At 43.4% G+C, this 17673-nt stretch overlaps 1 protein-coding gene across 6 annotated transcripts in view; it reads right to left on the minus strand.

Moving 5' to 3' along the window:
- The window catches only part of tiam2a (TIAM Rac1 associated GEF 2a), a 67744-nt gene that overhangs the window by 10686 nt on the left and 39385 nt on the right, over nucleotides 1-17673 (minus strand). For all 6 annotated transcript variants that reach the window (XM_046412052.1, XM_046412049.1, XM_046412053.1 and 3 more), the window contains 7 exons: nucleotides 15521-15697; nucleotides 14919-15023; nucleotides 14746-14824; nucleotides 14526-14615; nucleotides 14186-14404; nucleotides 11665-11759; nucleotides 758-979 (listed from right to left, as the gene is read on the minus strand). In XM_046412052.1, coding sequence (XP_046268008.1) covers nucleotides 758-979; nucleotides 11665-11759; nucleotides 14186-14404; nucleotides 14526-14615; nucleotides 14746-14824; nucleotides 14919-15023; nucleotides 15521-15697 — 987 coding nt within the window. The remainder of the gene's footprint in view (nucleotides 1-757; nucleotides 980-11664; nucleotides 11760-14185; nucleotides 14405-14525; nucleotides 14616-14745; nucleotides 14825-14918; nucleotides 15024-15520; nucleotides 15698-17673) is intronic.

The raw sequence follows: 17673 nt of genomic DNA on the forward strand, positions 1-17673 counted from the left end.
AGATGAGAAGATGGACACTCTGGTATCTGTGCAGCAGATATGAAGCTGGAACCCACAGCCAGTTAGCTTAGCTTAAAGACTGGGAACAGGGGTAAACTGTTAGCTTTGCTCTGAAGTTAACAAAATCCCTCTAGCAGCACCATTAAGATTCCCTAATTAGCACTTCATCTGTCGGTTAATTAGTGAGTTTTAAAAGGTGCTGATAGGCAGTTTTTGTTACCTCAGGACAGAGCCAAGCCATTTCCCATCTTTATACCAAGCTATATTTGGCGTAAAGATGGGACATATTTACCATACAGATTCAAGAGCGGTATCAGTGTACAAAAGCTTATATATGAAAGTGTTAAATTTGTTCACTTAGGACTTGGCAGTTGCCAATGATAGTGCCTATTGCTTTACATAACAGTGTGAGTTAGGTTCAAAAGATTCTGTGGTGCTTCTTTTTGCCTTGGTGTAAATAAAAAGAAAAGGAAAAAAAACAGATTCATAACCTACTAGTAAAGAAATGGTACAGTGGACCAGTTTTCTAAATCTTTGGAAAGCACAAGCATGAGTTTCATCAAATATTCATGTTACTTCTTATAAGATATTCTAATATGACGTATCAGGTCCAAGCCATTCTTCAGATATGTCTGAATATCTGTAATAAATGTTCATGGGAGCATTAGCTAGTGTGCAAATTGTATTTTTCTATTTTTCACTTGTGCTTTTGTCCAGCACTTAGTGTTTAACTTGCTTTTGGAAGCTTCTTGCTCACCTTCACATAGGACTTCTCTGTGTCCACCAGTTCCTGGATGACCTTGCGTAACCTCTCAGTGGCACTCATATGCCTTGGACAAGGTCTGAGCAGAGTGGCTTCTCCCATGGCAGCCCCTCCCTGTCTCACTGGAGGTTCCTTGGTGTCGTTCATCAAACCCCCAGGTCCTGAGCCGGTCCCTTCCTGGAAGGACTGGTAGAGAGTGCACACTGTGTCCACACTCTGTAGAGTGACCGAAAGACATTGGTGTATTTAGGTTAGGTGGCTCTGGGATTATAACAGCCTGCTGGATAAAATGAGGATTGCACTTGTTTGAGTAACTTTGCACTGCATGCATGTACAGAGGCATGTATCCGCACAGAAACACAACCTCAAGGATTTATTAAAATGGAAAATCTAAGTCATTTAGCTCCCTTATTTAAGTATTCACCACTAATGATTTCTGCTCCATAGCTGTATAAAATGATGTATATAATTCGACACTGTACATGGCCAGTGATTCCCCTGGGTACAGATTTAGTTATGCACCCTATGCTAATTGGCTTTGCATCAAAGACTTTATATCTGAAAGACTAACTGAATATCCTAGTAGATAGCATTATAGCACATTATACGATTCTTCTAAATCTGTAATGGACAGCTTTATGCAGTTTTGTGTCACATCAATTCTAGAAAATTTGATTTTTCAGGAGATCCCAAGTGGTTATTAGTGGTTTGTGTTAGAGGGAGGCGGGGTTAGAATTAGCGCATTTTATACCTCTGCTCCTTAACAACAACGTGTATTCAGCCTGTTTTGTACTTCTTTGATAGGTGGGTCCCCATGAAGAACTTCATACCATTTACAGATGGAAACAGATAATCTGCATTACTTTACTCTCTGGACTGGATTGCCTGGAGTATAAAAATTAACATCAGCCATAGGCACCACACTGTGAAATTTTGCCTGTGGCAGATACAATTCTGTAGTCTCTGAGCAACTGTGGCAGAAAGTGAACCGTTATCAGCCTCTCTGTTCTGTTCCCCATGACTTAAAAAAAAGATGTGAGGGAATAACATTTCCCAACCTTCTGTATTAAACTGTGGTTGCCACTGTATAGTCTGTGCTTTTCAAGCAGGTAAATGTGTGTACACTAAATCAGAACCTTCCTAATTTATAACCTGACAAGCTACTCAAGCACAACACTTCATCAACTGCACCAAGCTTTGCTAGACAGCAGTACGCAAGCTATCAATTATGATGTGATTTCTATGCTAAAAATAGCCTCATGATGACCAGCCCTCCTTATTCCAAGTGAATGACATGATGTAGCATTATAATCTGTGGCCAGTCACTAGATTCAACAGGGTATGATAAGTGCCAGTAATAGCAGGTTCCAATTCGCTGCACAGCAACAAAGCACAGTGGGATGGCCAAGGCACCAGGCAAACAGCTGCTCAGCACTCTCCACCTTCCTGTGTGTGTGTGTGTGTGTGTGTGTGTGTCTCACATGAACAAGCATTTAAGCCCAGCTCACTACTGAAGACTGTACAGCAAAACACACAAATCGATACCCCCTTCGTTCTGGCAATGCAGGCGTTGATACACCACATACACACTTCCAAAAGCAGTGTGTGAAAGCTTGTCTGAGTCATTCTGCACTGAAACTGGTGTGAGCTACAACTCTCCCCATCCACTCCCAGGGAGCCCACAGACAATCAAGCCTTCCATTAATAAGCCTGCGACTCATCAGCCAGCTCATTATAGCATGGTCACTCCAGAGACGGCCCTCCAATTCTTTTATACAGACTGTGAGGGTGACAGACTGAGAGGGAGGGAACAGAAAGAGAGAAAGAAGGGGAAAATGCCTCTCCATGTCCTCTACGTATGTCTGGGCTAAGCCTCTTTCAAGTGATCCACCACCCACAGCAGCACTCCACTCTGGAGCTCTTTGAATGTAGGATGATAATTATGAAGGGACTTAGTGTCTCCCTCTGTGCTGGTCGAGGGACGGCTGCAGAACGCAAGACACACACATACACTGCAAATGGACCTACCTGTACCAGTAAACACACAGCGACTGGATTGACAGTAAACAATACGTTCCATTAATGGTCAAAACAAGCCTACAGCCATGCTAGCAGCTCTGTTAAGCTGTACGTAGGCACAGCTGGCTTTAAGCTCAATACTAATGTCAGAATGCTAAACATCTTCATAATGACAATGCTAACATGCTGATGTTTAGCTGGTATAATATTTCACCATTTCAATTTCCAGTCAACCTTAATTCACTGATCCACACTCTGGGAAAAGTTCAAATTGTGCCAGGAGGGCAGACAGGGGCAGATTGCCAAAAGGAAACACAGAGGGTGAAGGATATCAGAGCGACATGTTCATCACTGGTAGCTCCAGACAGGGAAGAGTAGCCTTGTGGAGACAGATAACAGTCATATCTGCCGTTTATTTCAGTTACAGGCGCCCAGAGGAAAGGGGGAGGCCAGCCAGGGTCTCGAGAAACATGTGTGGGACTGGTAGCCCACACCGCCACTCAAATGCTCCGAGTTAATTCTCATCACACCCACACACAGTGGAAGGATATGAGCTCATGTTCATCTCAAGCACACAAACAAATAAGATGATGGAGGCGCCACAGAGCTGGGGCAGAAAATGTGCGAATATGCCTGATTGCAAAGGTGTGCACATGGAAACACACTGTAACCTCTCACGCAGGTTTCTAATACTAAATGGCAAAAAACTGTATTGGAGCGTGACAAGAAGAGGTGAGCAGAGAAGAAGAGAGAGAGAGGGAGGAACACACCGTCATGACTCAGGAATTGCCTTTGCCTCACAACAATCCCACCAACACAGCCTGACAGCTAGCCCAAATAACCAATTAAGAGCCGAGGATGGGAGCCAGCAGAGGCGGGAGAAAAGCCGGAGAGCGCCAGGGAAGACGAGTGGATGTGACAGCACTGCTGCGAATTCCTATTCAGGTTTTCTCACTGACAGCTGACAGCTCTGGATCGTGTTTCTACCTCTTCTCTCCATGTATGCCCCATAGTCAATTTAGAAAAGAGGTCTTTGTTGACCTGCAGGTAGGAAAAAAAAAATAAAAATAACATGAAAAGAGGGGCTGGGGCGTCATTTTGTTTCTATTTCCTTCTGACAGGGTCCAGTAGCATTTTCATTTTCAGTCAGCTGCCATGCACACATGTACATGATGTCCCTCACCCAGATGTCGAAGACAAAATGTTTTTTCAAGTACAGTATAATGTTTTTTCAAGTATAATTTCTTATTTTCTATAAATCTGCTCACATGACATATGATACTCATATGACATGACACAAGTTCTATCCTATACACCACACACATATATATCAATGTTAAACCAAAAAGCCTTTATTGCATCCTCTCAGTCTCCGAATATTTGAAAACGTGAAATGCAGATGACTTTCTGTCATCTCTTAGGGAGGCCCCTTCAAAAACGGCATAAAACATTACAGAATTAACATCATTTATCTAAATATTCAGGTTCTCTCCAAATTGTCTGCTCACCATGAAGAGCAGTCTGTAGAGCAGCCGCCATGCTGCTGTGGCCTGCCGCTGGGTCCTTCGGGCCAGCGAGCAGCCCTTCCTGCGTAGCCTGCCTCCCCTGGATGCTGGCATGACGACGGTTCCACGAATGGTGTGTTGTTAAACAGGTTGACCGAACCAGAGAAAATATCCGCGACAGAACCGAATAGTTGGCTTGGCCGTGCTGATGTCCACCTTCTTGCTCTGTCCAACCCGAATTTTCATCGGATGGTTTTACTCATCCTGCTTCCCTGCTCTCATTAGTGTCCACTGTTGCCCACCTCTCTGCTAGGCCTGGGCCAGAAGTCTCACTCTTGAGTACGCCAACGCCTCTGAGGTGGAAGGATCTTTGATTGGGATTGAGCCATTGATCCTGCGTCCTGCCGTTCTGTGGGCGTAGGCAGAGAAAAAGTGCTTGCTGCCAGCTTGCTTTGAATGTCAATCAGTAGAGGATGGTCTAGCTACTTGGTTTGTGGAAACAGAGGGGAGTTCTTCCACTGGCAACTATTTCCTCTCACTATGTGTCTCTTTTCATCAGTGCTGGTCTTCTTATATCTCTACTTTTACATCCTGCCATCAATCCTTCTTCCCTCTGTCCATTTTCCTCCAGATATCCCCATTCCTCCTTCCTCTTCTTCTGGCTCTTCCCCTCTTTTCTGGCTCCATGTGCAATTTCCAGAGAGCTGAATGGAGAGGCCGGGGGCTGTATCAGTGTCCAGTCTCTCAATAGCTGCAGTACAATGTAGACTGTTCTGGCTTGTTACCTCCACACACAGAGGAATGGCTGACTCAAAAATGGGAGGCTCTGAGCCAGTGGGGGGTAACAGGGCAGGAATGTCAACTATGGCCTTGCACAAGAATAAACGTGGCATGTATCACTCATTTCACATCGTACATTCACAGGGAACAAATAAACAGATGAAGCCTATGCCCAGGATGAAAACTTGACTTGTTTTCCAAACTGGCTTGATTATAACTTGAATATATAGCTTATTCCTTGTGAGGTAAGCCAATTAATTGAAGGGATAATGATTCGGCAAGCAAGAGCTTGGCTAAGGCACAAAAGCAATGCAGTATCATCATCAGCGTCAAGTTCCTTGTACTGTTCATCTACTTTCCCTCTTGGTCAAGAGAGAGAGAGAGAGAATGGCAGTATTGTGTAACAACAGTGCCCATCTGGATGCAAACCAAGGCTACTATGGTTCAGTTGGTGCCTAAATCCTTAAACGACCAAGATGCCCCTCAGTCACACAATACGCCATCCATCCACATCTAAATGGTATTTAGATGACTTTCAGACTCTTTTGTGGTATAGCACTTGACTGCAGTTGCGGAAAGCTGTGACAGTAAAAGAATCAACAAAAAAGTGCACTTCCTCCTACTTTACATGTTCATACAACTGGCCAATCAAAGTGCAAAGTGGGCATGACGGAGGTTGCAGATGCTGTTTGACCATTCAAAAAGCGCTTTTTTTAAAATCATATTGCAATACTTGTAAATACTCACACAAAAAAAAAACACAGTTCTGTCAGACTGGAAGGTTGCAAGATAAACACTAAACACTGTCTCCATCTCCCTTTAACGCTCCAATGGAGACATTATGTACTGAGCTCAGTCTGCTTTGCAGATGAAACGTTGCTCAAATCAAAGGAGAAGCCTTGTGCTTTACCAGCGGAGATGCCCCATCTTAGCTGAAATAAACAAACACGGGGGGAGAGAGAGGATGAAAAAGAGGGGATGAAATACAGGCATGTCCCTGGGGCTAGCTTTACCCATCTCTTATATAAAACAGCCTTGTCATGACACTATGACAGAGACAGAGAGAGAGAGGAGGCATAGTGACCGGTAGTCAGGCCATTGATTCATTTGCGATGTTAGTGGGCTATAGTGCCACAATGCCATCTTCTTTTCAAAGCCCAATAAAAGCAGACACATGCTCATAAATCAAACAGAGTAGAGGGGTGGAGAGAGGAAGATGAGAGGGAGGGCTGGTGCCGTCGCGCTCCACTCAAGCCCATTTACGCCTTTTATTATTCATCCTAAACAAATATTATTCCGCCAAGTCTCCAAGGACTTTGGGAGAAGAGTGTGTTTTAGTAATGAAGCCAGCTTCAGATTAAAGCACCCATTCTACTGAGTCCCCTAGGCTATTCAGATCCACTCCACTGCATGACTACCAGTACAAAAGCAAAGTAATGCCAGCACTATATGCTATTCTTACTCCACCAAGATGCCTAAAATTAAATGAAAGGTTAAGTGGAAATGCTTGTTGCCAACGTTAAATGTGGCTTCATGTTGTAAAAGTGTGTGGACTAAATAATGGCAGCCCTGTCCCCAGTTCCCTTCCTGACCTGGAAAGTATTCAATCTGGGTGATTCAGAAGCAACTAACACACCCTGAACTATCCACACAATACAACTGCCAAAGATGACATGATACTAACAGATAATAGACCCACCAGACACACAAGGTGACCTTTTGAGAGTGAATACATGCCCATAAAGACTCTGACTGCTAGTCAAACCAATACAATTAATTGTAATAGAGCCCATATTGCTGAGATAACATCATGGACAGCAATAAAGGCAGGAGAGAGAGCAAAAAGTAACACTATGACCTTTTGACCTGCTTCCATCTGCCTACGCTATAAATCTTACAAGTGAACTGCTGAATTAAAGATCAGCAGGATAGGGTTGAGTAGAGACAGAATGCAGGGACAAACAGGTAAAAAAGAGCCTACTGCCAGCTAGCAGCTCTGTAAATAAAAGTCAGCATGCTAACGTGCTCACAACATGCTGTTGTTTAGCAGGTAAAGTCAACCATGACCACAATTTTAGTTGAATCTGTTAGCATGATGACATCTGCTTAGTGGCACACAAAGTACAGTTGAGGCTGATGTAGATTTTGTAGGTATTTGGTCATAAACCGTACTGGACAAATTAAAATAAAACCTTATGATGGGAGTAAATGGAATTCAGGGAATCCGCAACGAGTTTCCAAGGTTTCATCCTCTGGGCACCAAGTCTCATGCAAATTTATCCTGTAGCTTTTGAGATTTTCCAAAAATGGAGAATGGTGGATCAACAGACATTGCTATCCCTGAAGCAACACCACAAGCATGGCTGAAAATGTAGCAAATAATTCATATAATCCACAAAATCCATGATGTAATTTATGAGCTCTTGAAAATTACACCTAAAGTGCTAATAAAATGCAAATTTAAGGCATATGAATTCTCTTGACTGCAAAACTAATCCAGACCAGACTTTTCATGAAGATATTTTTTACTTAACACACACAGAAGGTTGTGGGAGTGTGAGACTTGTGTGAAAGTTTGCAGCTCATAGTATCAGCTACCTCTTTTGAAACCTCCCACAAGCAACGATCACATCAGTCTATAGTTACCGGTTGTTTGTCCCCTTTGTCATTTCTCTGGCAGGAGAGGCAGGCAGCCATGTCCACAGCCAGGCAGGCCAGCTTGTCTTTTAGGAGCCGTCCCAAACTGAGGAGCACAGAGCCCAGGAAGAGGTCCTTCTCCTCGGCCTCGCAGCCAGATGGCCAGAACCAGCACATGGTCAGGAGGGAGCACAGGGCCTGGAGAGGCGACTGGTCCCACATAAAGAGCTCAGTTAAGGTGGTGAGGTAGAGGCACTGCCGTGGACCTTCATCATTCACCGCTGGGGCTGCAATTGTTATGGCCACTGCCATGTCTGCCCCTGGTGTGGTCATTCCAGCCAGATCTGGGTCATATTGGATCTGGGTCCCTGATAGTCCCTCTGTTTCCTTCCAAGTTTTTATCTCCAGCTCTGTCTTTCCAGCTTGTTTACATTGGAGTAGACGGACAAGAGCAGGCTAGCATTAACTGCGCTGACAGCAGTAAACCCAGATTATTAGCTTGCTCATGGCCAGATGGCAGCTGATGGGCTTAGTCATAACACACGCACACACACCTCCCTAAATTCTCCGTCCCAACTTCCATCCCACAGACAGACATGCACATCAGAAGGGTAAAGCAGATTCTTTAAAGTTAGAGAAGAGGATGGCTCCAAGGAAGATGGGATCATGTTTGAAGAAGATGATACAACTTAACACCTGTAGGCATCTACAGGGTCTTTTTGAAGTCCAGGGCACATGATAAGAGAGTAGAATCAAAACTGAATTAATTCAACTTTCAGTTAGTCACACATTTTAAAAACTTGCTAAAACACCTCACAAACTTATCTTATCCACTGAGACATGTAAAAAAAAAAAAAAAAAAAAGAAGAATGAGACTGGAAGATAAGATGAAGAAGAAAGAGAAACCGCACACGTTACAGTCAGATAATGCATATGCCTTATTCCAATTCAGAGGAGAAGCACATTAGTATGAGTACATAAAATCAAGTGAATCAAGCCAAATATCTCTGTACGGACAGCCAGACAGAGGACAGCCAATATTCATAGCTCTCTTCTTAAGTCCATTTAAATGCTCTTAGTGAAACGTCTAGTCGGGACAAAAGCAAAGAGGCTTAATAAGTCTGTCCACAGTGGTTTAATAGAAGATATGATTGGCTATTTTTACGTGTAACTATTTATAGAATAGAATATTACAGTTTTTATTGCAAAATGGAATTTGAATGAAAGTAACACGGCAGTAGTCAACCAGTGATCCATGACCTGATTGTGTACATTAAATAACAGAATTATTGTATCTTATTAGATTTCACAGCATTGCAAAAACAAATGAAATTAGGGCTAAAACTATTGGTTATTTTTTATTATTTTTCACATTTTTATCACATCAATAACAAAAAAAAATTCAAACAAAAAAAAATTCCAACCATTGCTTCAGGAAGCCTTGGATGCCATAAAAAGTTTTGATTCTCCCAACCAACAGTCCAAAACCCAAAGATATTCAGTGTAACACGACAGAAGATCTAAAAGCCAGTTAACAGTCTTTAGAGAAGATGAAACCTGTGAAATAGACATTTTTTCTAAAAACAAAAAAAGTAAATTGGTTTATCAATTATCAGAACTGTTCCATTTTACCAGTTCCTGGTATGTTCACTTGCATGTTTATGGATGCATGAAGTCGACGAATGCCATATGGTGAAACACGCCAGATTACCTTCCAATGTCCTTCCATCCATCTATTGGGATTGCCTAGTATGCTACATGTGTGGGTTGCGTGAGAATCCACAGCAAGAGAATCCACAGCAAGCTGCTACTCAGTCATTTCAATTGCCAAACTAGTTGCAATTAGGTGGATGCACCTATTAAATGCTGATATGAGTCCTTAAGACTGAATTCCATCACTACACAAGTGCAATGCATGTCAAATCAATTCAATTTGAGGTGCCTCGCGGAAAGTGACCAATTCTACAATCGATTGGTTAGGCTCATAATGGTACCACAACACTGTGTTAAACCAATTGCTATGGTACTCTAAAGCCAAATGTACTATTAAGTAACTCACAGGCACTAGAATCACAATCAGGATCCCGACAGTCAACAACATTTTTAACACTACAGCCAGCAGCTCAGCACATACACAAACAGCAGAGATCTCATATGTAAGAAGTATGCATTTGAGTTCAACAGACCAATTAATCTAAAAGGTACTCAGTCTAGTGAGGCAGCCGATTACAAGGTGTGACAAGAGGGTCAAAAATAGTCCCTCCCTTCCATCTATCTCTACTGACTTTTCAGTGTGCATGCGTGTGTGCTCCTATATGCTGATACATGGCTGATTTTCTACTTTGTGACTCGATTTCTCTCTCTGCCCCAGAGAAGAAATGAATGGTGGTGTGGTGATTAAATTTTGCTCTTGGTGACGGCAAAAATCTGATTTACCAGCACCAATGTCTTACCCAGTTTTTTTTTTTTTCCCCTCACCGTCACAGTGGCTGACTCTCCCTGATGGAGGCATAGAGCTTTTTCCCCTTTTGTGCCTCAAATGTGCACATATGCAGTAAGTACACACATTCATACACCTATCTCTCTCCCTCATCCACACACACCTATCTTCCCTTCATTCCTCAGTAAAAGACAAACGGCAGGGGGCTGAGCATCAGCAGCAGTGGTGCAGTGCAGATCCCCGTGCAGTGGGACTGACTCATGTCACCGGGCAAACAAAAAGGCTGATGAATAGAGCCAGAAAAGAGAGAGGAGGAGAAGAGGGCAAGTTGTCCTCTCTAATCCACCTCCTGGCTGACCTCGGGTCAAATGCTGCACAGCATCTTCTGACACAGGCAATTAGAATAAAGCCATAGCAGCCATAGCCGCCTCAGCAATCAGCGATGTTTTCTGGATATTTAGCCTGGATTTACTATCAATGAGTCATTAATGGAATGAGCAAAACATTACTGCCTATTCCCTTTTTCATTTAGCCCATATTACATAATGAGCAGGTTGGTGCCAAACATGCACTCACATTGTTGACAACATCTACTTGGCTCAAAGGATGCAAAATATTAGATGAATGATAGAAGAAAACGTGAATATGCATGAATGCACGCACATCTGCTTTCAGGCTTCCAGCCATGTCTGCATCATTAACACATGGCTTTTTCATGATGACCGCACACACCCATTACTGCTCTCATAAACACCAGCACACACACTTACATTACTGCAGTGCTGAGGCATAACTCCCAACAGCCCAGGCTCATGCTCAGTTTAATAACTTCAGTAAAGTTGGTTTACATATCAAAAACCTGACTGAACATTCAACAACAGATGGGACAAAAGCAGATGTGCAATCTGCCATACATTGTAAGGGACAACCACATGGCATATTTATAGAACCGATTTGAGAGGAAAATTTGTATTAATAGCAAGGGGCCTATATAATCACACCAGGACTCTTGAGGGAGAAACAACCGTCTTCAGTTTATACAATAAATAAACTGCCATAGATCTTAGTGGAATAATAGATGTGAGTGTTTGAGTGAAGGCGCAGATGACAGGGGCATATTAGACAACTGTTTCTTCTGAGATATTTGGCTTTTCCCCCAAAGCTTGCATGTAGTCACATGTGTGTGAGTGTGGGTGTATGTGCGCGTGTGTGTGTATATGTGGGAAGCAGTGGGAGTGTGACACAGCCTCTTCTCTCAGTCTGCATGACAGTAATAAGCTGTGTTTATACCTGTGGCTATGATGGAGTATCCTAATTATGGTAATGCTAGGGATTGGTGCCAGTCTGGTTTTTGACAGCCCTACAGATGCCACTGTGAGTGGGTGTAAACACACACACACACAACAGTGTGCACACTTTTATTTTGCAACAAAACTTGAAAAAGAGAGGTACCACGGATGTCTATGAGACAACAGCAATGCACAGACACACACCCAGACACACACTGTCGCCCCTCCTACCTTGCTGTGCTGAACAGGCCGGCGTGCGCAGGCGGAGTGACCATTCTCCAGCCCTACACACAGGGACTCTTCACCGTCAACTGCAGTGCACACATCTGGAGAGGAGGAGAGAGAGAGAGAGAGAGAAATTCAATCTTAGGTTTTGTGTCACATCTGTGTGTGTGGCGGTTTTTATGCTCATACCACTCATCACTGCATCCGTACTATAATGGTCTTTGTTGAAGCACATCCTTTGACTGACCGCACAACACAAACAATGCTGACTAGTTGGAGTCTAAAAAAGTCATGGGCGTCTGCCAGTCGCACAGAACTTAAATAGCATTCAGTCATCCCTGACAAAAAAAAATCTAAAGCTGCTTTGTTGATATAGTTCTCTGTGGTTATCCCACCTAATAAAATGAACATCTGCATATGAAACACCCTGACGAAATGACATTATCAGAGTAACTGAGTCCAAATTTTGGCTGCTTTTCACGTAATTCAAGGTCCTGAGGAGGAACTCGGAGGCAGTTGGCACATGAAAACACTTTATTCCTGACTGTAGCCTGGGAGGCAGGCCAGTGTGACAGCAGGAAACAAAAGAAAATGTGTGGACCGCCTGTGGAGTTAAACTTCTCCTTCTTATACTGACAGTCAGTTGTCAACCAAATGTCAGACCGCTAGAACAGAGTTAGAAAAGATATCTAGTCATCTTGAATTTGATTCTTGTCTGATACGTTTGCATCAGATTGAATGAATCGAGATGACAGACTGTGTTCTTCTTGGAAAGCCATCATGAAAGTCAGACAAGTGTTAAATTCCTCACTGCTGGCATTTACCTCCTTGCCTCCTTATCAGCCTGACTGGGATCATACGCCCTCTAGAGATAGAGAAGTAAACTACAGCTCCTTTGATCACACCACTTACTGTAATGAGGCCTTCAAGTCAATAATCCCTTTGTGTTCAATTATGGCTGCAGTGGAGGAAACACTAATGAATTACTACCATTAAAATGGTATCACACACTTCCTTGAAAACTCACTGCTCATTTGGACAGTTTTTACGATGTCAAACAAAGAGAAAGGTCTATAATAAGGCATCAAAGGTTCTGTACATTATGAAGGGCAATATCAGTAGCACAGTTTTGGCACATTTTTAAAAAAAATTTCACTCAAAATATGTGAACTTAAAAACGGAAAATGTGATTAGCCAGATTACAATGCCTCAGTTTATCGTGAATTCCTCATAAAAAAAATGCCTTTTAATTCTGCTTACCTTTTTAAAGGAAGGCTTGAACAAACAGACAAATGTATCTCTGCCAGCTGGGTATCAGCTGTTTGTCCACCGACATCGATGACCTTACTGTTCAGTTCTGACACCTCAAGTCTGCTGTGATATTAAACCAAGATGACAGGATACTATACATCCACGGTGGTAATGAGCCCTCTACGGTCAAAAGCACCTCGTGGCCTTTCCTCACGTCCACGATAGACAGAGCTGTGAAATTTCATCTGAAGTCTTTTTCTATTGGTTTTCTTCTTTTGACAGCAAGTGAGAACAAGACCCTTTTAAGGAAGTAGACATCCGAGTGAGATATTAACTGTAACGGAAGCATGACGGCTGTTTCGTGGTTTAGGCGACAAAAACTACCTACTTTCTCAGCAAATGCTGCTAATGTGAGCAGAGGAACACATAGTAACTTTTAGGTTAGGTTTTAAAGTTGCCCTTCACTGCCAATCTGTCTTTTGTCTAACTGGTTATAAAATACAATATCAGTGCCAATTGTGAACACCCTGTCCTGGTATTCACAGTCTATAAAGCCCTGGCTCTCAGTAAGGCTGTTTTTCAAATAGCATACGTTTTACTTTAACATACTGCAGCTGTAAAGTACACACTTTTGTATACAGTATGCATACAATTTGGACCCTCTTCCTCATACATCTGTTGGAGTCCATAGCAAGAGCTGCTGTCTGTCTTACTGGTTTATTTTCAGCCATGCAGGGGACTGTGGGTCTGAAAAGTCATAAAGTGGTACTGGCTTGCATACAGCAAAACATGGAAGGATGAACTAAGGCATCCTGGTGTTTCTGGCACACAGCATTTGACACGACTAGGTCCTGGGACATACGAAGTATTTTGTGGCATGCTAAATAGTATGGTAGTATTGAAATGCAGCTTCTCTCTCCTTCCCCTGCAGGGTGATGCTGCAGCTTTGGTTCCTTTTCCCTTTTCTTTATTTGCATGCACTTCATAACACTCACACGCTGACTATCATTCACAGATGTATGCCGACAGTCCTGACTGAGACAGTGCTACTCTGATGGGTGTGCCAAGCATTTCACAGCAGTTCAAGTTTTTCCCTGTATTTGTGTCCTTCTCTCACCATCTGTCACACACACAGGGCGTTAACAAACTGAAACTATGGGGTATCAATATCAACGTTTCTTTTGGTTTTACTGTTCACTGTTTCCAGCAAGTAAAACTCTATACCCCCTTAGATCTAGATCGCATTTTTAGCCGGCTTAATGTCACATTTAAGCACCTGAGGATGACTTGGCTCGATGGTGCTTGCTGTGAACCTCTTGGTGGTGTTTGGGAGGAGGGGCCAGGTGGTTGGAGGCCACGCTTGGTGGTCGGGGTCCATCCCGCCTCAGTCGCAGGCGCAGGGTTTGTTCAGCAAACAGTGTCTGGATCAGTGCCAGGTCCAGGCCCGACACACACCGTCCATTCAACACCAGGATCTCATCACCTGGAAGTAGACCTGGGGAACATAGATGAGCATGTTCCAGCAAAAAAGGTGATAAGTGTGACACAGATACCACATGCTATACTGATATTTTAAGTTTCAATTTTCTTTTTGTCATTCTTAGGTGAGTGAGCACCTTCACTGAATGCCAGTCCATCAGGAAGCACTTCACTGACAAAAATCCTGCTGTTTCTCTGGCTGTCTATGTGTCCTGTCACTGCAAAACCTGGAAGGAGGAAGATGGAGACAAACGGAAACAAACAAAAGGAGTTACAATAGAAGGATTACATAAATGTGTGCACAAATCACACACACACAAGTAGACCTAAATCAGTCCACATATGTGGTCGACTCACCAAAGTCTCCATTTCTGCTCGGCCTGCTCATGTGCAGCGTAAACACATTAACTGGGACTACCTCCAAATGATCACTGACCTACAGGGTGATATCAAACAAATCGATACACATTAAATAAAGAGCAGATAATGAAGAGCACTGTGTGTTTATGCATGAGTTTTGCACTCCTCACCACATCGCGGAGGAGCTCTCCGGGAGCCACGTATCGAACCTCCACGTCCTGCCCCGCTCGTCTGTGCAGCTGCAGGCAGTGCAGGCCTGGGTCCAGCTGCTTCACCTGTTTACACAAGAGTCTCTTAATGCTCAGCAGCCTGCATGCACAAAAGCATTCAACACATTTCATGCACCAGCGCTCAAGTCTGACAGCTGCTGTACGGTCGAGGCGTGAATTATTCACCAACTTTACACTTAGAGATGAGAAATTTGGGTAAACACAAAAAAAGCATAGCCCAGGGGACTCCTCCATGCATGTGTGTGTATCTGTCCATCTATCTGTCATTCTTAGGGAACCATGTGAAGTCAGACACTGGCTGAAAAAGTGTGTTATTTCAAGCCCTTGGGAGCCTAACGCAGCCAGAATTGCTGCTACATGTTTAACAAAGACCATTTGCTGATTATCATGACCACATCTGACATGCAGTGGCTGAAAATTTCTAGAACATTAACTTTGTATTTACACGTGATCCCCTCTCATTACAGGAAAATACAACAGTCAGGAAAATGAAACCACTGCTATAGCGTCATCATTTCTCTGCAAGCTGCCCTCAGTCCAACCTTGCAGGCTGCAGAGAGAAGGTCGGCGGCTGTCTGGTCTTTTCTGACAGGAACCTGGACTGTCGAGCCGTCTGGCATGAAGACACACGTCAGTACATCTGTGGCACAGCTGATGCCATCCCACACACCGCCCTCAGGGGGCGACATGGAGTAGATGCTGGTCAGCACATCCAGTCTCTGAGGGAGAGGAAAAGAGGGTAAAAACAGGGGGATAAAGAGAGATAAAAGGAAGGGGGTCGCAGCATTAGATGAAGTAGAGAGTGAACAGAAAAGGAGAGGAAGGAGGTAAACAGAGAGAGGGGTGTAGACTCTGAGTAACAGCACACAAATCAATACAGTTCCATTAGTTTAAATGCTTGGCTGTGGATCAAGCAGCGGATCAAAGATGTCATACAATTAGCCTTTCAGAAATTCATTTGACAACACAGACAGCAGTTGCTCCACATAATAGTCATTGTAATGACCGTGTACACAAGATGATTGGCAAGGGTCGACTGACAGGTCTGGACGTCCAGATGAGATCTACGCAGCTCTCCAGGACTTATTTGTTTTGAAAAGCCACAAAACTAATTTTGATGAAAGTGATTTATAGGGACAATTTATTTCAACATCAGTCAAACTTTCAGTTCAGCTAACAGAAGGTTATTATTTGCTGGTGACATTAACAGTGAGGTCTGAGCTTGGTATTAAGGCAGGGGGGTCAGCCTACTGCTCAGCCTCACAGGCAACAATTTGGGGGTTTTGGTTGCGACTCTGTGTCTCTGGAGGGAAAAGTGCCACTGCTGCGTTGAGGAGCTGTGGGAGACGCCACACTGCAGCCTAAGACCGCAATTATCAAGGCCCTCGATCTTGAGGAAAGGCTCAATCACACCAAATGTACTGAAACTCATGGGCTGAGGAAGCCAGTGATTCAGCACTTCTGACAAAGACGATATGACTTTACGGTTAGGCTGAGACATGGGACCAAGGGGGATAATTGCATAAGTGAATAGGTCTGGGTATACAGTGATGTTTTAAACGCATTATGAGACCATAAAAAGGGAGAGTGGTGTGTGTTTCTTTGAGAATTTCTTTCTGATGTGCATGTGTATTAGCTCTTCTGACTGCTTCAAAAGCTGGCTGCCTGCTGTTGATGCATCACCTCAAGAGGAAAAAGACCGTTTCTTTCCAGACAAAAAGCCTAAAGGCACAAACCACGGCCTCTGATTCAGAGCATCACTTAGTGCCACACATAAATGCACACAAATAGTGTTCTTATTGTAGCTCAGATAAACACATGCACACAGAGAAACAGCTGCCTCATTTTCCACCTAAATAACCTCTGAATACTCCACTTAAGAAATCGGCGCCAAAATAAAGACCACCAATGTTCTTTTTTCCTAACCTGTAGGGATGGAGGAACACAAGGTGCCACTTCAACACCCACCTTTGCCTCCACCTCTTAGGATGTGAGGTCATGCTTGCAAACAGAGGATGAAAAAATAAAACGTTAAGGAAACTGGTTGCATAACCGCCCCAGTTGTGTCCCACCAGCATGGCGTGACTGGAAAACTAAGATTTGGTTGCCTACACTGAACTGACCAGTGGCTGACTAACACTGTACACTCATTCATGGTTGGAAAGGATTGTAACGGGCCGACAGTTGCCTGGTCAACGCTCCATGAGCAACTGCCAATAGTCTGGTCCAGACACGTGCTGGATTTCAACAAGTGCTCTGTGTGGTGATGCGTGTACTCTATTTATGTTTGCATTCAGCCAAATAATTCAAACCAATACTTCAGTCTTTCCTCTCATGTGTGGAAATTATTTCCTTGCAAGCTGTCCTCCACCCAGTAGCTTCTAAAGATGGAATGTGAAGTAAAAGACAGTTTAGTGGTCTCTGAAAAAAAAAAAATACACCCTTTCTGTTCCACTTAGCAACTGGGCAACACAAATATTACAGAACTGCTTCAAATAGATATGGTGACCATGAAGAAGAAACAGATGAATCGTTGAAGACAATTTCAGCAAATTTCCTTCCATAACATCTATTAAAAGTTCCTCCCAAGGTTCCTCTTTCCACCGCTATGACAAACTTTTCCACACACTCACACTAGGTGAAAATAATGACCACCCAACTGGTTTGTACTGGTACCTATTCCTCAGAAATTACT

This window comes from Scatophagus argus, chromosome 15 (genome assembly GCF_020382885.2).
Source record: "Scatophagus argus isolate fScaArg1 chromosome 15, fScaArg1.pri, whole genome shotgun sequence".
Lineage (NCBI taxonomy): Eukaryota > Metazoa > Chordata > Actinopteri > Scatophagidae > Scatophagus > Scatophagus argus.